This window comes from Salvelinus fontinalis, chromosome 34, assembly GCF_029448725.1.
Source record: "Salvelinus fontinalis isolate EN_2023a chromosome 34, ASM2944872v1, whole genome shotgun sequence".
Lineage (NCBI taxonomy): Eukaryota > Metazoa > Chordata > Actinopteri > Salmoniformes > Salmonidae > Salvelinus > Salvelinus fontinalis.
Window position 1 is genome coordinate 35,762,729 of NC_074698.1, and position 21,924 is coordinate 35,784,652.

General features: G+C 40.4%; 1 protein-coding gene and 1 long non-coding RNA gene across 5 annotated transcripts; one reads left to right on the plus strand and one right to left on the minus strand.

The window, feature by feature from the left end:
• Positions 1–1,034: 1,034 nt before the first annotated feature.
• On the plus strand, positions 1,035–21,779 carry LOC129833966 (NACHT, LRR and PYD domains-containing protein 12-like). 4 transcript variants are annotated; one of them, XM_055898778.1, is made up of 13 exons: positions 1,035–1,331; positions 9,269–9,447; positions 9,557–9,720; positions 9,866–9,907; positions 10,785–12,612; positions 14,413–14,586; positions 15,188–15,364; positions 15,543–15,716; positions 16,169–16,342; positions 17,552–17,644; positions 20,425–20,595; positions 20,681–20,730; positions 20,875–21,779. In XM_055898778.1, exons 2-13 carry the CDS (start codon positions 9,290–9,292, stop codon positions 21,408–21,410), a joined length of 3,741 nt encoding a protein of 1,246 aa, XP_055754753.1. In that variant the 5' UTR covers positions 1,035–1,331; positions 9,269–9,289; the 3' UTR covers positions 21,411–21,779. The 4 variants fall into 4 exon arrangements, with proteins under 4 accessions (XP_055754753.1, XP_055754755.1, XP_055754756.1 ...); XM_055898780.1 differs by lacking the exon at positions 17,552–17,644 and having other exon boundaries at positions 1,038–1,331; XM_055898779.1 differs by lacking the exon at positions 1,035–1,331 and having other exon boundaries at positions 9,120–9,447.
• Positions 1,859–7,899, minus strand: LOC129834034 (uncharacterized). Its single transcript, XR_008756163.1, has 2 exons — positions 5,878–7,899; positions 1,859–4,131 (listed from the first exon to the last, which is right to left on the minus strand). It is a non-coding gene; the product is annotated as an uncharacterized LOC129834034 (long non-coding RNA).
• Positions 21,780–21,924: the final 145 nt, after the last annotated feature.

Below are 21,924 nucleotides of genomic sequence, written 5' to 3' on the forward strand. Positions count from 1 at the left end.
CTGTAAATTGATGTGGCTCTCTGCAAAATCACCGGATGTTTTTGGAACTACTGAACATAACGCTCCAATGTATACTGAGATTTTTTTATATAAATATTAACTTTATTGAACAAAACATACATGTATTGTGTAACATGAAGTCCTATGAGTGTCATCTGATGAAGATCATCAAAGGTTAGTGATTAATTCTCTCTCTATTTCTGATTTTTGTAAAACCTGTCTTTGGCTGGAAAAATGGCTGTGTTTTTCTGTGACTTGGCTCTGACCTAACATAATCGTTTGTGTTGCTTTCGCCAAAAAGCCTATTTGAAATCGGACACTGGTGGGATTAACAAGAAGTGTATCTTTAAAATGGTGTGAAATACTTGTATGTTTGAGGAATTTTAATTATGAGATTTCTGTTGTTTGAATTTGGCGCCCTGCACTTTCACTGGCTGTTGTCATATCGCAGCCATAAGAAGTTGACTATGCATATATGATGAACAGAGTAGCAGAAGCATAAAAAGAGGGGTTGTCGGGTGGTGGGACACAATGCAGATAGCCCGGTTAGCCAATCATGTTCATTGATTGTGTTAAAGACGAACCGAACCATCACTCCAAAACTAGCAGACCAATGGACTCATTGTCTAGGCCTCTCTCTAAACTCCGCCTTTCACGAAAAAATTATGTCAAAACTCACAATCGAAAAGGTAACTGTTTATTAGTATTTCACACTGAGAAATTATCTTGCCCTAAATATTTTTACATTTTTTATTTTAGTGTGCGAGTGTGTGCTGTTGGAAAATGTGATAAAACTATAATTTGATTAGATATTTGAAATGTTAATTAGACGTTAAGTTAGAGGAAATATGAATACTGTTTATGTAAGAGAGCTTTGGGGGAAAGAAGAGGAGAGTTCGAGGCGAGCTCAGGGAGGACAGAAACCTCCTGTGGAGCAGGAGCCTGTTGCAACAGGAAATAACACTTAGTTAGGGGTATACTGAGAAAATGTATGTTGTACAATTAGAAAACAGTGAATGTTGGAAGAGGATCAGTGTTGTCTACCCAGAGAAATAGTATGTGCACACTTAAAAGACATCTAATAGAATTTAAAGTGCACTAGCCAAACATTGGACCATCTGGAACTCTGTACTGTTGGGGACTTTTTGAGAACGGCGCTTATCTTTGTAGAGATTGTTTGCTGACAGTCCTACTGTGCCCTGAGTCTAAGATAACAACCTGCCAAGTTAGGGGTTCTCTTTCTCTTTCATTATCGCTCTCTGTTTTTCTTTCTCTCTCTCACACACAATAACATGACATTCACACCGCAGGAAATTTCTATTACCAGAAAGGTAAGGATCTTCTTTCAATAATTACAATATGTTCGATTTGTTTTGGAGTAACTTCTGAAGTAAATCATTGTTGAACCGAATATTTAGTTCCACCTTAAAGAGGAATGGAAACACTAGGATTTAGAACACCAGCTAACTGTAAATCGACATATTGGCATTGTTGCGTCACTGGCAGGAGAGAAAATTTTGGAAAATGGCTGAATTGACCAAGTAGCTCCGAGTCTGAGAATGAGTTTATTACAGAGAAGGAAATGATGTTAGTTAGGGAGCCAATAAACCTACTGAAGCCGTTCATGTTTGAGCCAACCGTTGCCCCAGATCAGAGTTCATTTTCGTAGCAGTAACAACACAGATATGCCGCCTGAAACATCTCAGCTGGAGGGTCTGCGTAGCAAAACTAATAGGTGTGAGGGGGGGTGCAGCCAGATAGAGTAGGAGTGTGTGTGCATCACAGCAGAAAGCTTTGTGACCTGTTGCCACAAGAAAAGGGCAACCAGTGAAGAACAAACACCATTGTAAATACAACCCATATTTATGCTTATTTATTTTCCCTTGTGTACCTTAACCATTTGTACATTGTTACAACACTGTAAATATACATAATGACATTTGTAATGTCTTTGTTTTGAAACTTCTGTATGTGTAATGTTTACTGTTCATTTTTATTTTTTATTTCACTTTTGTATATTATCTACCTCACTTGCTTTTGGCAATGTTAACACGTTTCCCATGCCAATAAAGCCCCTTGAATTGGTTGCGATACAGCACAAAATCCCAGCGGATGGTGGCTGTATTACCTCCAGTCAGAGGTTCCTGTCAGTCTGTCTGGATGGTGATGTATTACACCCAGTCAGAGGTTCCTGTCAGTCTGTCTGGATGGTGATGTATTACATCCAGTCAGAGGTTCCCGTCAGTCTGTCTGGATGGTGATGTATTACATCCAGTCAGAGGTTCCTGTCAGTCTGTCTGGATGGTGATGTATTACATCCAGTCAGAGGTTCCTGTCAGTCTGTCCGGATGGTGATGTATTACCTCCAGTCAGAGGTTCCTGTCAGTCTGTCTGGATGGTGGCTGTATTACCTCCAGTCAGAGGTTCCTGTCAGTCTGTCTGGATGGTGATGTATTACATCCAGTCAGAGGTTCCTGTCAGTCTGTCTGGATGGTGATGTATTACATCCAGTCAGAGGTTCCTGTATGTCTGGCGATGTATTTATTGGACGTGTCACTAATCGTTATGAAGTACTTACTGGCAGAAGAGGTTTCTCGACCAGTCAGCAGCCGATATGCCAGTTAAATAATTGGTGACATTTAGCTTGATTATAAATTGTTTAAGGTTAATATCTGTAGTGGGTCGGTGCTCAATATACATAATCAGTACCCTATAAAGATGTTTATCACCAGCGCTGTTTGGCGCTATGGTAACACATTTACCTTTAGATTAGACGACCGGTTGGAATCGCAGACATCATGATTCATGACATCTCATTCTAACCAATAATGGGGCGTGCTCATTATGTGATTTAGTTTCGGTATCAGACTAACTTTTCTTATGATTTTTCCAGTTCACCCTATGGGCAAAAGGGAGAATTGGACGAGGTGTACGGCGTTTCATTCCAGCGTGTGTCGTTTCTTCCATATGTAAAAATAGTATTAGTTAGCTTGTCCAATATAAACAACAGGATCAAGCGTAACCAGATAAACTTGCTTTAAAAATAAATGACTACTTTCGGGATTACTACTTTCAGTGCGTAGTAATCCCTGTCATTGCCGCTAGAGTGACTTCAACTAGCTTTGACTGCCATCTATTGGAAAGGAATGTTAACTACACTGGGCAACTAGTTGGCAGAGTTAAAGGAGACTTTAATAATATATGCCATTTAGCAGGCGCCTTTATCCAAACCGAACAGGGTACATGGAGGTGGAAACAGATCAGAAACAGGATTACAATTTTGAAATCATGGACGGTCAGTCCTTGCATCTATAGCTCTGTCTATGAATTTGAGAGTGGTTACATTTCTCCAGGCCCATCCCTCAGCTTTTTACCGAGTAAGGAGCAGGGAGATTTATTGTTTCTACTGATGATTCCCACTTTAAGAAAATAAGATGCAGATTAAATACACACCAAAATGTGTTACAGATACTATAAATGTCACATCACTCAGACAGTTAGTGAATACACAGCATCCAGTACAGCAGACAATCATTCAAATGTATTTTACAAAAGCCCTTTTAGCATCAAAAATAATAACCACAGTGATTATAGAGGGTGCAACAGTTCAACACCTCAGGACCAAATGTCAGTTGGCTTTTCATAGCTGAGCATTCATAGGTTGAGAGAGTCGAAACAGCAGGGCCGGGACAAGGTAGCACATCCATTGAAACGGGTAAAAAAAAATCTGTGGAAAAACAATTCCACTCCGATTCCCTTTATGGATGGGTGTATCTTTGAATTGGCTGTTGAATGGCCTGCTCCTTCTCCATTTTCAGAACACCATCCCGCTCCCCCAAAGTGATTGATAGTATATCTTGGCTCGCTCTGTGATGATTGTGATTCTGAGCTCTCAGGTTCATACAGCGAGTTTTGGTCTTCACTGATCTCGCTCTCCGTCAGCTCCATCTGTGGCGTATAGGGGACTCAGTATCAGTATACAGACTCGGTTGTATACTGATGGTCGTGAGCGCAATCTAGCTGGGCCCCAAGTTCTTTAGTGCTGGTCCCAGTGGACCTCTTCTCTACCGCAGCACAGGAACACTCTGGCACACAGGGGTCAGTTTGGCATGCTGTACTAACCATTCTTTCCTGTTGGTAGATAACAATTAAGGCATCTATTAGGCTATAGTTAGTTGAAGTCAGAAGTTTACATACACCTCAGCCAAATACATTTAAACTCAGTTTTTCACAATTCCTGACATTTAATCCTAGTAAGAATTCCCTGTCTTAGAACAGTTAGGATCACCATTTCATTTTAAGAATGTGAAATGTCAGAATAATAGTAGAGAATTATTTATTTCAGCTTTAATTTCTTTCATCACATTCACAGTGGGTCAGAAGTTTACATACACTCAATTAGTATTTGGTAGCATTGCCTTTAAACATTTTGGGTAGCCTTCCACAAGCTCCCCACAATAAGTTGGGTGAATTTTGGCCCATTCCTCCTGACAGAGCTGGTGTAATTGAGTCAGGTTTGTAGGCCTCCCTGCTCACACACGCTTTTTCAGTTCTGCCCACAAATTTTCTATAGTATTGAGGTCAGGGCTTTGTGATGGCCACTCCAATACCTTGACTTTGTTGTCCTTAAGCCATTTTGCCACAACTTTGGAAGTATGCTTGGGGTCAATGTCCATTTGGAAGACCCAAGCTTTAACTTCCTGACTAATGTCTTGAGATGTTGCTTCAATATATCCATATAATTTTACTCCGTCATGATGCCATCTATTTTTTGAAGTGCACCAGTCTCTCCTGCAGCAAAGCACCCCCACAACATGATGCTGCCACCCCCGTGCTTCATGGTTGGGATGGTGTTCTTCGGCTTGCAAGCCCCCCCCCCTTTTTCCTCGAAACATAATGATGGTCATTATGGCCAAACAGTTCTATTTTTGTTTCATTAGACCAGAGGACATTTCTTCAAAAAGTACAATCTTTGTTCCTATGTGCAGTTGCAAACCGTAGTCTGGCTTTTTTATGGTGGTTGTAGAAGAAGCCACTGCTCTCAAGGAAGAGCAGTGGCTTATTCCTTGTTGAGCGGCCTTTCAGGTTATGTCGAAATAGGACTCGTTTTACTGTAGATATAGATACTTTTGTGCCTGTTTCCTCCAGCATCTTCACAAAGTCCTTTGCTGTTGTTCTGGGATTGATTTGCACTTTTCGCACCAAAGTACATTCATCTCTAGGAGACAGAACGCGTCTCCTTCCTGAGCGGTATGACGGCTGCGTGGCCCCATGGTGTTTATACTTGCGTAGTATTGTTTGTACAGATGAACGTGGTACCTTCAGGCATTTGGAAATTGCTCCCAAGGATGAACCAGATGTGTGGAGGTCTACAGTTTTTTTTCTGAGGTCTTGGCTGACTTCTTTTGATTTTCCCATGATGTCAAGCAAAGAGGCACTGAGTTTGAAGGTAGGCCTTGAAATACATCCACAGGTACACCCCCAATTGACTCAAATGATGTTAATTAGCCTATCGGAAGCTTCTAAAGCCATGACACAATTGTCTGGAACTTTCCAAGCTGTTTAAAGGCACAGTCAACTTAGTGTATGTAACTTCTGACCCACTGGAATTGTGATACAGTGAGTTATAAGTGAAATAATATGTCTGTAAACAATTGTTGGAAAAATTACTTGTTTCATGCACAAAGTAGATGTCCTAACCGACTTGCCAAAACTATAGTTCGTTAACAAGACATTTGTGGAGTGGTTAAAAAACGAGTTTTAATGACTCCAACCTAAGTGTATGTAAACTTCCGACTTCAACTGTATATTCAAGAATCACTGCACATACTTGAAATAAACAATAGCCTTAGAAATAACATGCCTCCTGCACGTTACCTCAGGCTCCTGGCATTGCATTGACTCGCGTCACCTCCTCTGTTCCGTTGCTTTTGCTTGACTCCAAAGTCAGCGATGTTGATCGGTCGGTAACTACTACACCATAACCCTCTTAATGTCAAATGGAGGCGCAAGCAGAGGGCTTCAGGGTAGGCCTATGACTCCTTTCCATTCAGAAACTCCCAGTTGCCGCATAGAAAGTGCCCTTCATCGCGAAGTCTGACTCCACGAAGTGCTGTCTGCACATCCTACTAGCTCAAGCTGGCATGTCCTTCCTCTTCGGGACATGGAGCCACTTCTTCAAAAATTGTGGTTCCTTGGACAGCCGATGGTAGCTTACCAAGGGATTATTTTGGAGCCAATTCATACAGCCTGGCGCTATTGAAAATGATTTGCGTCAGTTCAAATCTGGTATCAGGACAAAATGTGATTCAGAGTCACCGAATATATTTTAAGTATTTTAATTAAACTCAAGCGATAAATGGTAAATGCAATGTTCGTATATACGGGTTCACTGTATCTCCGCGCAGGGTATAACCTGTTATGGCTGCACGCTGAATATTGAAAAAACTGGAAAATGTGTGCACATTTTCAAACGGCCTCCTAAGAAACTTTTTATTTTCCAATATGCATATATTTACTACTGTTGGATAGATAACAGTCTGTAGTTTCTAAAAAGGTTTGAATTGTTTCTCTAAGTCAAACAGAAATATTTTTACAGCCATTTTCCCAGCCGAATTGAGTTTCCCAAAATGCGATGTGTCTCTTTAAGACCTTCTCTATAAAAGGCCGTTTGACTTAGGACCATACGGACACGTCAGAGGCGTACCTCAGACTGTAATGCGGAAGTGAGAATTGAAAGGGGTCGAATATCTCGTCCCTGGACTGAATAACAGAACTTCTTGTGAGACATGCGCAGTTAAAATAAAAATCCGGGCGCGAAGGATAATTTGATCTCGGCTTCTGGAACAAGGTAGGTAACTTTGAATATGATGCCTGACTACGATATTATTTGCTACATGTCACAAAATCATCCTAAAGGTTGTTTTTTCAATATACTTTAATTATATTATTGCAATTTATTCTGGACTTTAGATGTGAAACGACGGAAGAATTTTTTGAAGAAACGCTTTCTGGCGCAGCAATGCTACCGTGCTAGCTAACCAAAGAGGGGAATCCTTCGTTCTGGAACCCAACTAAAGACTCTACTGGACATTGGACCCCGTTACAACATTCTGATGGAGTACCAAGAAAGATAAGACCCAATTTGGGATGCTTTTTCATATATATGTCGAACTGTTGAATGCTAACGCTGCTAACTATGCTAGGCTAGCGCTTGACTAGAATCAATGCTGCCTTATGCTAGCTTATGATGTTAGCTAATATAACGATATATTGTGTTTTCGCTGTAAAACACTTCAAAAATCGGAAATGTTGTCTGTATTCACAAGATATCTGTCTTTCATTAGTTATCCACCATATGTTTTTCTGAAATGTTTTATGAGGTGTAATTAGTAGCCGACGTTGGTGTATGTATTTTCTCTGGCTACTCCCGGCTGGATTCAGACTCTAGCTATGTGTTAGCATTTTTGGGTAGCATCAATGTAAAACAGATTTATAGCTAAAATATGCACTTTTTATGAACAAAACATAGATTTATTGTGTAACATGTTATATGACTGTCATCTGAGGTCGTTTTTTCTGGGCTCTTTAGGTTGGTTTTAGTTTATTTCGGTTGGTTGTGCATGCTACTTCAATCATAATTCATACTTCATAATCATAATTCATACGTGTCTGTCCACTTTTGTATTTGGTGGTGAGCTAACATAAATATATGTGGTGTTTTCTCTGTAAAACATTTAAAAAATCGGACATGTTGGCTGGATTGACAAGATGTTTATCTTTCAAATGCTGTATTGGACTTGTTAATGTGTAAAAGTTAAATATTTTAAAAAAATAGATTTTGAATTTCGCGCTCTGCAGCTGTTGTCATTTTTGGTCCGAGGTCGGGCTTGCACCCCAAACAGGATAACAGAGAACTGGCAGGAAGTACGTAAACAGCTGTTCTTATACCGTGATGACGTAGTTCCAACGCGTCTGTTGGCCTATCACAGTAGAGGCTGAGCGCGGTTTAAACTTTGCTCAGCCTATGCTGGCACTCGGACTCGTCCAAGTCCCTTAGTGCTCTCCTCTGTCCGCATCTGGTTGTTGGGTAGATTAGATCCGTTTTGTGTCTCCCCCGATTCTACACTCAAACAGTCCCTTATTTGGTATTGTCCAGTGCCCTGACCTCCCTGGTTGGCCTAGAGATATGCACCCCTCCCCTCTCCAGATTGACCACAGCTTTTATGGCCTGTCACTCTATGTTGGTCAGTCTTTACACACATACATCTGTATTGTGTGTGTGTGTAACAAAACAATATTCATCTTCATACAATATGGTAGCAGGCTATAGTGCATAAACATAAATCCTAACACTATACAGTTCATGTTTGAATTACTACTTGTTGTTGCCATCTTCGTTGTCCGCACCTAAACTCACTCTCTTCAATTCACTCTCCGCGCGAATGCTCAATACCACAGACAATTTGCTATGGCAATTTAAAATGGCGCTGACCATAGCTCAAATAAACCTTATCGGCGATCAAAATACAAAAAATAGAGATGTTTTTATGTTAAATGGACATGTTTAGTGCTTAGATTTACTTCCTAAACGGTTTCCTTTCCCCTTTAAATCAGATGCTACTGATATGGTGGAACAGAAGGTGTTCTCGACAATTTATCAAACTCGAATGGATTTGCAATACATAAGAGTAAAATATATTTGTAACAGCTATTGTCTTTAATTTGGTATGGTTTAGAACACATTTGGCGTTTTAGATATTAGGAGTTGTGAAGAATACCATGGTGCTTGCCTACGGAGCTGTGAGGGGAACGGCACCTCAGTACCTTCAGGCTCTGATCAGGCCCTACACCCAAACAAGGGCACTGCGTTCATCCACCTCTGGCCTGCTCGCCTCCCTACCACTGAGGAAGTACAGTTCCCGCTCAGCCCAGTCAAAACTGTTCGCTGCTCTGGCACCCCAATGGTGGAACAAACTCCCTCACGACGCCAGGACAGCGGAGTCAATCACCACCTTCCGGAGACACCTGAAACCCCACCTCTTCAAGGAATACCTAGGATAGGATAAAGCAATCCTTCTGACCCCCCCCCCCCCCCCTCTTAAAATATTTAGATGCACTATTGTAAAGTGGCTGTTCCACTGGATGTCATAAGGTGAATGCACCAATTTGTAAGTCGCTCTGGATAAGAGCGTCTGCTAAATGACTTAAATGTAAATGTAAATGTAATACAACAATATGTTTTCATGAGTTCACTCATGTTCCATAGATTGAGACTTGAGAGAAAGAGATGGGGAGCAATTGCTCCAAAGGGAGGAGAGAAGATAGGGACACAACCGCTTTCTCCAAAAATAAAAGTTTGTCTTGGAGAAGAAAAAAGGGGAACACTGAAGGGAGGATCTCAGAGGACAACAGTCTCATCGGTGGAGAAACGACCTGTCAACAAAGGTGAGACTGATTTCCCTGAAATGGTTTGTCGGTTTTGCCTCGTGTTGTAGTACAAGGGTGAGGACACAGGGGCCAGTGTTACCTCTATTTCGCTCTTTGTCTCTCCTAGTCTTCCTAGCCAACAATCCCCGTTCTCCCCAGCATACAATCCCCAGTTTTCCCTCACAGCTGAGGGTGGAAGCAATCTATGTGCCCCAGTGATCAACAATAATGAAGTAGGAGGTAGCATCAACATCACTCAGAACATCACTCAGAACATCATTCAGAACAACGGTAAAAACATAACTCTTCCACTTTCTTTACATAGCTGTGAGGGAAAAGTATCCACCGGCACATTAAATTCATACTGTATTCAATCAAGTCACCTTCAGAACTGTAAGGAGAAGATCATATATTTTCCTTTTTTCCCAAATTCTAGATGACTCCTCCCAGGTTGCACAATGCAGTGACACACAAAAAAGGTAAGGTGTCAAACGTTTTACTTTAGTGTGTGTGTGTGTGTGTGTGTGTGTGTGTGTGTGTGTGTGTGTGTTTAAAATAAAAGTTTTGTAGTTGAACCCTCTCTCTCTTTCCGCAGTGAGTTGCATGGTGATGTATTCTACCTGTCCCCAGTGTGCAGAGAGACCCAGAGCGTGTCGAGGAACACACACTGCCATCCACTACCACCACAATATGAAGATAAAGACAAGGAAGACAAAATACATCTTTAATTATAAGCACATATGCATTATTATGATGCATGACATAGGAGCTAATAGGTTATATTGCATTGCGTATTATGTGCATATGCATGCACATATAATGCATTATGAAGAGGGTATTCATAGGAGATGTTACCATAGATACAGTATAAGTAAGTGTGGACTCAAAATGAGTAGGATGAGGAATGGAATGAGTTGAAGATGACTACTGATAAAGGAGTAGGATGAGGAATAGTGAAGAATTAGTTGACTAGTGACAAATTAAGAAAAAAACTATGAAAACCCCACAGCACCTCACTAGACCTTATAGTGGATTATTAGTAGACAGTCTCGTGAAAACACCACAGCACCTCACTAGACCTTATAGTGGTTTATTAGTAGACAGTCTCATGAAAACACCACAGCACCTCACTAGACCTTATAGTGGTTTATTAGTAGACAGTCTCATGAAAACACCACAGCACCTCACTAGACCTTATAGTGGCTTATTAGTAGACAGTCTCGTGAAAACACCACCTCACTAGACCTTATAGTGGTTTATTAGTAGACATTCTCATCCATATGAGTGAAAGGTGGATAAGACTTCTTCATCTTATGCTCTAACTAAGCTGTTTTATTCTGACTCTGTCCTTACAGAACTCATACAGAGAGTTAAAGAGGAACATAAAGCCAGTCTGAAGAATAAGTTTAAGTTTGTGTTTGAAGGCACTGAAGAGGAAGAAACTTCCCTGAACAGCATCTACACACAGCTCTATATCACACTGGGAGAGAATGAAGGAGTTAATAAAGAACATGAGGTTTGGCAGATTGAATATACATCCAGGAGAGAAACATCGTCAGACACTCCAATCAACTCTAATGACATATTCAAACCCTTAGCTGGACAAGAGAACGAAGAGAAGAGACCCATCAAAACTGTGCTGACAAAGGGCATTGCTGGCATTGGAAAAACAGTCTCCGTGCAGAAGTTCGTCCTTGACTGGGCCGAAGGAAAAGCCAATCAGGATTTGGATTTCATCTTTGTGCTCCCTTTCAGAGAGCTGCATTCAATCAAAGATGATGAATTAAGTCTTCATGGACTTATAAATGACTTCCACCCTGAACTTACAGAGATAGAAAACGCAAAGATATATGCTACGAGCAAAGTTCTGTTCATCTTTGATGGTCTGGATGAAAAGCGACATCCACTAAAATTCAACACCAAGAGGGTGACTGATGTTACAAAGACAGGTAACAATGTAGATGTATTGGTGACAAACCTCATTGAGGAGAAGCTGCTTCCCAAAGCTCTGATCTGGATAACCTCTAGACCTGCAGCAGCCAATCAGATTCCCCGTAGATACATCAACCTGGTGACCGAAGTACGAGGGTTCGATGAGCGACAGAAAGAGGAGTACTTCAAGAAGAGGGTCAAGAATGGGGAAGTGGCCAGAAGAATCATTGCACACATTACAACATCAAGAACCTTCAAAATCATGTGCCACATACCAGTCTTCTGTTGGATTTCCGCTAAGGTTCTTGAGGAACTGTTGAGAGAAAATGTGAATGGAGAAATCCCTACAACTCTGACTGAGATGTACACTCACTTTCTGCTCATTCAAATACAACTGGCACAAAAGGATCCTGGGCATGAGAGAGATAAACAGAAGATCTGGGAATCAAATAAAGACTTCCTTCTGAAACTGGGAAAGCTAGCGTTTGAACATCTGGAGAAACGCAATCTCATGTTCTATGAGGAAGACCTGAATGAATATGGCATTGACATCAGTGAAGTTGCAGTCTACTCTGCGTTGTGCACAGAAATCTTTAAAGAAGAGAAGGTGTACAAAAAGAAGGTGTACTGCTTCATGCATCTGACCATTCAGGAGTTTGTTGCTGCCCTCTTTGTTTTCCACTGTTTCACAACCAAGAGCCTCAAGACGTCATCAAGCCTCAAGTCTTTCCTGATGGAAGGTTCAGAACCATATCTCAAAGCTATATTGGAGAAGGAGCCTGTAGACCTTCCCTTGGATGAGTTGATGGAGATTGCCATGTACAATTCTGTATCTAGAGAAAATGGAGAGATGGACATGTTCCTCCGCTTCCTTCTTGGAATGTCTATGGAATCCGTTCAGTGCCTCCTACAAGGCCTGCTGCCAAAGACAGAGAACAGTTCAGAGATTGTTAAAGAAATGAAGATAATACTTAAGGAGATGGATCTAATGGATGTCTCTCCTGAGAGGTGCCTCAATCTCTTCTCTTTGACTGAAGAAGTTAAAGACAATTCCCTACATGAAGACATTCAGAGATATCTGTCAGAAAAGGAAGCAGACAGCGAGCTCTCACCCGCTCATTGCTCAGTACTGGCCTATGTACTTCTGATGTCAGAGAAGGTGTTGGATGAGTTTGTCCTGAAGAAATATAAAACCTCCCAAAAGGGGTTTTTCAGACTTCTTCCAGCTGTGAGAAACTGCAGAAAGGCAATGTAAGAAAGATCGTCAAAATTCACTCATTCCAAATAACAATGAATATACTGAATTGTTATTGTTTTCATTACCCATTACCTCTTTGACCCGAACTGCAATAGGCATGCTGTTGAGAAATCAGCATAGTCTGTATTTGGATGACTGTTAGTATGGAACATATGCACTGGTGTAGCTCAGTTTCTCCGGGACCCCCATAAAGTCGGCCACTTGATCTTGCACGCCCAACTATAAGAGGAGAGGTAGGCTACTTAACTGAATGTTATTTTCTTAGCCAGCCCATCTTTTCAAAGAAAACACAATTTAATGATATCTCTATTTGAGCAAAATAAGTAGTTTTGTTGTGATCACAAGAAAATCCTAATAATTTAGGTAAATAGCACCACAGTCAGGGAGAAAAATCTTAATGTTCAATCATAAAGTGAGAACAATTAGTTTCCCTGGCTGATATAGCTGCTACTTTAACAGTAAAAAAAATACTTTCCAACCCTAGAATATAATTTCTCAACTGAAAACTCTCAATTTCTACTGGATATCCCCTTTAACGCTGGAATCCGCACAACGCCACTGTTCGCCCCAATACCTTTATTAGTGTTTATGTTTTGTTTAAAAAATGGAGGACAGGAGTGTCTGACAGCAATGATGTTGGGGGGAACAAAACAGTGTTTATTGTTTGAAATAACTTCTTTGTTGTTGTAATATCCCAGAAACACGTGGCAGTTTCACCAAGAACGGTCTCCAGCTTTAATGGTGCAGACTTTCTGACGGCATGATTTTTTGGCCTGAATGTTTGGCACTATGGGGGCCTCAAGTTGAATGTTTGGCACTCTGGGGGCCTCAAGTTGAATGTTTGGCACTGTGGGGGCCTCAAGTTGAATGTTTGGCACTATGGGGGCCTCAAGTTGAATTTTTGGCACTATGGGGGCCTCAAGTTGAATGTTTGGCACTCTCCAGGGATGATAAAGAAAAATCTAAAACAATTACTGTGTATTTACAATCCCTTTCTCCAAATGGGTTACTCATTTACCTCGCACTTGTCAATTTATAAATTACAGTGCATGGAAAATGCTTTTATTTCTATCGGGGAAAAAATGAAGTACATGCTTTTTCAAACATTGAACTTTTGGGGCGGCAGGTAGTCTCGTGGTTAGAGCGTTGGGCCAGTAACCGAAAGGTTGTTAGATCGAATCCCTGAGCTGACAGGGTAAAAATATGTCGTTCTGCCCCTGAACAAGGTAGTTCACCCACTGTTCCTAGGCTGTCATTGTAAATAAGAATTTGTTATTAACTGACCTGCCAAGTTAAATAAAATACAAAAATTACACTTGGAACCGTCAGGTTTGCTCGACCTTATTCATGGTTGTCTCACATGTAAAGGTGGTGGAATTAAGTCAAGGGCAGAATACGGCATATTTGTAGAAACACCTCCACCACACCTTCATTTATTCAAGCTCCACCTCAAATTAATAGTGGGTGAATAGTATTCAAGGTAAAAAAAAAAATGTCAGAGAAAAGCACATAAAAAGGGAATTCCATTCCATTTAAGCGGCTTAACTCAGGTCAGAATCGGGGCCTGTGTGCAAACAGAAATTATGGAGAACTGTGCAGATCCAAATCCTCACAGAAATAATTAGGGCAGCAGGTAGTCTAGCAGTTAAGACCGATGGGCCAGGAACCGCAAGGTTGCTGGTTTGAATCCCCGAGTTGACTAGGTGAAAAGCAAGGCCCTTAACCCTAATCACTCACGTAAGTCTGCTAAATGACTCAAATGTAGGCTAAATGTAATTTTCCTGTTTCTGCAGAATTGAAGGCGTTTATCTGGATAGATGGTACTGTGCAACGTTGGCCTCAGCTCTCCAGTTACCAAACTCACCATTGAGAGAACTGCACCTGATAGATTCAACCTGGCTGGATTCAGAAGTGGATGTGCTCTGTACTGGACTGTCTAGCCGAGACTGTAAACTGGAAGCACTGAGGTAATTGAACAGATTTTTTATTTGATTTTTTAAAATAGGAAAATCAATTTTATGTCAGCAAGTGCTGTTGAATGATGAGGTAACATTTTCTTTCTTGTATGTGTTAATATTTTCTTTGTCACTACAATGACCATTTAGGCAAACATTTGCCTCAAATTGACTTATGCCGCGTTCACGTGCTAGTCGCAACTAGGAAACTCTGAAATCTTTGAGTTGCTAACTGGTTGTAGTTTTACGCCTGCCGCGTTCAATTAGTTAGCAAGTCGGAAATATAATAGTTTCCTTCTTCTGACTAGCACGTGAATGCGGCATTAATCGAGCATCTGATGCAATTATGCAATATTTTAGTTCTGGGTGTCCAAGATGACATATTACTGCAAACCATGTGCTAATGCCACACCGAAACAAACTTTCTCATTAGTCGTCGCATCAGTCTGGTGACAGATGCTACGATACCAGTTATGTTACGTGCATCTGTCCACGAGGTTTTAAGTAACATGTAATTACACATACATTTATAATAGCATGTCTCACAAAACAATCTGCCTCAATGTGTTGATGAAACAAGCTGCCTTAAAATGCATTATATCTGCAATTGCAGTCTCTGCGGGAATGGACTCTCAAACGAGGAACGTGATAATTTGGTCTCCTCTATGAAAACAGTTCTCAGCTGCAACCTGAGAGAGCTGGGCTTGAGTAACTTCACACTGCGGGATTCTGTAGTTAAGGTACTCTCTACTGGACTAGGGAGTCAACACTGTAACCTGGAGATACTGAGGTCAGTAGTTTTTCTGTTAGTACATCAATTTGGACTGTGAATTCAAAGTCATTCATTTCTTTGTCAGGGGTTGTTTGATTTAGTAAATAAATGCAGGCGTTTTGATTTAGCATGTTGGGATCTTTGAATTACATACAAAATGCATGTTATAATAAAATGAAATAAATCTTGTGTACAGGCTGAATCGAAATACACTAACAGACAACTTCTGTGAAGTACTAGTCTCAGCTATCAGCTCAAATTCCTCTCATCTGAAAGAGCTGGACATTGTTCACTGTGACCTGATCGATTTAAGAGTGGAGCTGCTCTCCACTGGACTCAAAAGTCCACACTGTAAACTGGAGAAACTGAGGTGAGTATGTTTCCTGTTGTCAGGTTTGTATTTCCTGAAGGATAAAGCCTGATTATGTTCACTGATCTCCACAATCAACTCGATACTTTCAATGTTAAAGAAATATTATGGAGGATTTCTAAAACATCCCGTTGATGTTGTGGACAGGCAGTGATCAGGGGAAGGTTATACCAAATTCCAAGACACTAAGTACATATTCCTTGGAGCAAGGTCAAAATAATTAAGAGGGATGTCATTAAGAGGCCAATGTTGATTTTAAGACAGCTACAGAGTTCAACAGCTGATATAGGAGAAAACTGTATGGATCAAAAACGGATCTGGGACACAGGCTAAGAGGTTTGGGCCAAATCCAACAAAACAGGTAGCTGAGTAAAACATTTTCAATTGTGGTGGTGGCTGGCAGGGACTGGGGAATTTCTCTCTTCATATGTTTCTTTGAATGTTTCATTTAGGCTCTATCAATGTAATCTCAATAAGGAAAGTTGTGAAGCACTGGCGTCAGCCCTTCAGACCATCCCCTCACACCTGAGAGAGCTGGATCTGAGTAACAATGACCTGAAGGATTCAGGAGTAAAGCTGCTCTCTGCTGGACTGGGGAATCCCCACTGTAAACTGGAGACTCTGAGGTTGGTAGGCTCTCTTTTCTATGTTTTGTTATTATTTTGATTGAATAATAACGTTTGAAAAGAACAACTGATTTGCATAATAAATTAGCATGACATTACTCTCTATCCAACCAACTCTTTCAAAGGTACGGTATTCAATCTGTAAGACCGAAGCATTACAGATTCCTTGGAAGAAATGTGAAGGTCATTTCCGATTCCGCTGACATGCAGCGTTAAACGTGAATGCATTATCCGCTAAAGCAGGAACATGGCCTTTACATTTCAACCCTGCTGTAAACATTTTTAGTAGCCTATGGTCGGGTAAAACGTTGGCCTTTTATAAATGCATTTCATGCAATTCTACGTCGTTTTACATGACTGGAGACGTCGGCAGAAACTTTTGTTTTTATACCGCACAAATAATCGAAATGGCAGGCTACTTTGACACTGACAACCCGACCGAGGTAAAGTTGGTTTTATATTCACACATTCGGACATTCAACAGACATTCAGCAGACATTCGCCAAAAGCCATTTAAAAATGTACAAATCAATAACTAATTCACCGTTTGTCACTCAATCATCAAACTTTATATGATTTATTCTATAAATGTCTAACATACTTTTACAACCTTTGTTTTGAAGAAAGATTTCAGTTTAGATTTTTATAGAAGTACATCAAATGTATAAGATGCCATTTAAAGCGGTATAAATCAATAACTAATTTACCGTTTGTCACAGAAACATCAAACCAGATATGATTTATTCTATAAATGTCTAGCATACTTTTACAACCTTTGTGTTGAGTACAAATCCCAGTTGACTTGATAGAAATACATAATATATAAAATGCCATTTAAAGCGGTATAAATCAACGTTTTCACTGATTATGACAGAATCATCAAACTAGGTATGATTTATTCTATAAATGTCTAGTATACTTTTACAACCTTTGCTTTGAGTAGAAATTCCAGTTTTGATTAGATATAAATACATACAATCTCAAATAAATATATATTAAAGATGAATAATTCAATAACTAATTCAGTGATTGTCGCAGAATTAAAGAAATGTTCATTTCAAGTGCAATTTGTTCTATATGAAGTTGTACAATGTTTACAATCTTAAATTGTATGCCAAATCAATGTTTGCATTTTTAGTGCAACAGTTCCACATTTTAAAGTAGTTAAAAGGCACAACAGTTAATTTTTTTATGTCTCTAATTTAACAGCAAAGAGGCCCCTTCCAATCATTTTCAATTTTGGCTTTGTTTGAAGTCCTTCTTTGTCATCCCCAGACAAGCTGAATGGTACCATCTCCTGAGGTAATAGATTCAACTGTTCAACACTTACAGCCAAATGTTTAATACCCCGGGTATTCCCAGAACACATTCTGGAACGTCTATAGATACAGTGGTCACTTTATTAGGTACAACCCTCTTTGCATCTGGAACAGTGTGAATTCAAACCAGTTGATGAAACTGGGAAAGGAGATGGAGTGTTCATGTTTTTATGTCCAGTTGGAGTCTATTACAGCCAGTACAAGCTGAGTGTTGGAATTATTTAAAAAAAAAAAAAACAGTTTTGGAACTGTGCTTACAAAAGACCATCACAGACTGTGCTATTTGCAAACCTTTTAAAACATCCAGAAAGACAGGGGTCTTAGAAGGGCATTTATACTTTAAAATACATATTGTATGTGGATGAAAAAATTCTGCCATTGTTTTAATGTCCTAGTTTCATATTTGTTTCTTTACCTCCAACTCTATATATCCAAGTGATCCTATGAGGACCTTGGGGGATCAGATGTACCATCATACCCTTTGATCAAACGTATAACAGACAGACACTGCTCAAAAGGAGTTGTTTGTGATGGTACACTCAGTTGCCACTTTATTAGGTTCACCACCCTATTCACGAAAATAAATTGCTCCTACATACACCAAGTCTAGTGGTCTTGGCTTGCTAGACACTAAAGCATGCAGAGAAGTATTCAGGTATTCTGTTACTGTTTGTTTGAACTTTAGAATGTGCAAAATGAAAGTTCTTTGTTTCTGGCCATTTTGAGCCTGTAATCGAACCCACAAATGCTGATGCTCCAGATACTCAACTAGTCTAAAGGCCAGTTTTATTGCTTCTTTATTCAGGACAACAGTTTTCAGCTGTGCTAACATTATTACAAAAGGGTTTTCTAATGAACAATTAGCCTTTAAAAATGATAAACTTGGATTAGCTAACACAACGTGCCATTGGAACACAGGAGTGATTGTTGCTGATAATGGGCCTCTGTACGCCTATGTAGATATTCCATTAAAAATCTGCCGTTTCCAGCTACAATAATAATTTACAACATTAACAATGTACAATTTCTGATCAATTTGATGATATTTTAATGGACAAAAAAAAATGTTTTTCTTTCAAAAACAAGGAAATGTCTAATTGACCCAAACTTTTGAACGGTAGTGTATGTTATGGTTCACTCTTAGTTTTCCTTATTTCCACTGTGCCAAATGCCTCTCTCTCTCTAGCCTAAAGCATATTTTATTTAACTAGGCAAGTCAGTTAAGAACAAATTCTTGTTTACAAAGACGGCCTACCCAGCCAAACCCTCCTCTTACCCGGATGATGCTGGGCCATTTATGTGCCGCCCTATGGGACTCCCGATCACGGCCATTGTGATACAGCCCGGGATCAAACCCGGGTCTGTAGTGACGCCTCTAGCACTGAGATGATAAGCATTTCGTTACACCCGCAATAACATCTGCTAAACACGTGCCTTAGACCGCAGTGCCACTCAGGACGTCTAGAGTGTCTAGCGCGTTCCCGACTGTAGCCTATTCCTTGTTATTTGGCTACAATCCACAGCTAGGCTCAACAGTTAAATATATATATTTAACTATTGATACTCTTAGGCTAAATTATAGGCCTTCTCGTGGTGTAGTAGGCTATTCTGAACGATTTAATTTATTTCTGAACAGACAGCAGAAATTATACAACTTTGTCAAATGTTTTTCAATTTATCATGGGGTGCTGCAGTTCGTTCAGAACCCTTCGCGGCTATGATTTCATAAGGACATAAACGATGAAGTGCAACACTGGAGCGATGAGAGTTGCAGGCTCATGTCTATCAGAGCAGAGAGGGAGAGAGATCATAGAAAGTGAATCTCATTCTAGTTACGTGAGAGATACTGGCGCGCTTCTCACACAGCTACGACCATGCGTTGGTCTCAAACATAGGTTAGTTACAATGTTGCTCAAACCATAAACCCGGGCCGGGCCAACCCAAATGAACTCTTACAATATTAGGCCCGGGCTGAAAATCAACTTTTTCACATTACGTTTTTCTTTTGTGGGGGCAGGAGAATTAACGAAGAGGCAACTCGAAAGAACTTTGATCGCTTTTATTATAATTTTTACATTGCAAAACGTTTAAATAATCTTTCATGCCAGGAGAGGTACCGGATCCGGTCAAATAGGTTCCAGAACAAAACAGTCTAAAACGGAGAAGCTTAAAAACTGCTTAAACACAAGGCGGAAATGTTTTGTGCCAAAAATTGCACCCAACAGTTGTGAACATCAATATACATCGCTCTAGAATTAACCAATGCATATTTGATTAGACAATAGGAGAACGATAACAAATTGCGCGATTGATTTAGATTTTTCGTGTCAGCTTTCTTTTCCGACTGGCGAGTTTGTTTAGGCTACATGATCATCTAATCAAACATCAACAATGTTATATCCCACGAAGGGGAACACTTACTGTAAGTAGTTGCTGTATCGGTGCGTTTAATCCCCATCGATAAATCAATTTTGATAAATAAACACGTTGTTGTCCCATGTCTATGATTTCCGACGATACCCCCATCCTTTTGAGACATAGTTTCAAACGTTTCCCCATAGTAAAGTACAGGAGAAAAGGTCGTTTGCACAGGTAATCCTATGAATATTGTCCGTTTCTATTTTGAAAGCAATCCTATGGCAGATAGGTGTATCATAAAGTGGGCGTGTCTTGAGCCTTGCAATTTGGTCTCATGTCTGAATCTGCTGTGAGTGATAAAAGCAGGATTTATGTGCCAAGGATCATCATTACCTCTCTTTGCAGGCTGCCATTCTGTAGAGTCACAGAGGAAGGCTGTGATTCTCTGGCTTCAGCACTAATGTCAAACCCCTCCCACATGAGAGAGCTGGACCTGAGCTACAATCACCCAGGAGACTCAGGAGTGAAGATGCTCTCTGCTACGATGGAAGATCCAGCCTGTAGACTGAAAATCAAGTCAGTGCAGATGATGAAAATAATGCAAGATACTCTAGTAAGACCTGTAGTATATTCACTGTCTGTTCTCCTGCCTCTCACACAGTATGGACCACAACGAAGAGTGCTGGGTGAATCTGGAGCTGCTGAAGAAGTGTAAGAATACCCTATACTTGACATATAATCTCAGTAACATTGATACAACATAAAGTATTATAAGACACAATGTTTTAAAGTAGTTTGACATTCAGTACACTCGTGATTTAATGCAGCTGATCCTCTCTTACCTCTGGTCTACAGATGCCTGTGATCTCACACTGGACCCAAACACAGCAAACAGACACCTCTCTCTGTCTGAAGGAAACAGAGTGGTGAGATATGAGATTGAGGAACAGCCATATCCTGATCACCCGGAGAGATTTTATGGTGCTTTTCAGGTTCTTTGTAGAGAGGGTCTGACTGAGCGCCATTACTGGGAAACGGAGTCAAGTGGTGACGTTGTTCTCGGAGTGACGTACAAAGGAATCAAAAGAAGAGGCGACATCAGTGATGACTTTGCCATTGGACACAATGACAAGTCCTGGTGTATGGAGGACAAAACACATTTTTGTCATAATGGCGCAGCTATTAAATTCCCCCCCTTTAGGGACCCCTCCAGGCATAGAATAGGAGTGTATCTGGACTGGCTGGCTGGCACTCTGTCCTTCTACACGGTCTTCTCTGACACATTGACCCACCTGTACACATTCCACACCACATTCACTGAGCCCCTCTATCCAGCTTTTGGACTAGCCGGCTGTAACCCTTGCTCAGTGTCCTTGTGCCAGGTAGAGTAGCCTTTTCGGGCCTGGAGGAACACCTGGGTCTCCATGACAACAGTCACACACACCATCCTGTTCTAACACAACCGTGTGACTTGATAGCATTGACAGTGGTCATGAATTCAGATATGGACATTAATAAATCACAGTTGTGGGGAGATGATTATATTGTATTCCTGTGACTGTACAGCCATGCTCTGTTCTGTAAAACGCCTTTGACTTTGAATACGAGATATTTTATTGTTAAGTGTGATCAAATCATTTGTAAATATTACTGGTTTGTTAAATGTGTTGCATCATACAGGAAACATAACACACCCGTCTCTGTCTGTGTACAGTTGGCCAGAGTTTCTCAAGAGAAATAAAGACACTCATTTAATTTTAGCATTGACTGATATTGGTCAATGTTGGTGGTGAATATTGAAGTGAATTTGGTGGATTGCCAGATAGAAGTATTAACACACAACCTTCTGGACCAGATAGAGGTATAAACACACAACCTTCTGGACCAGATAGAGGTATAAACACA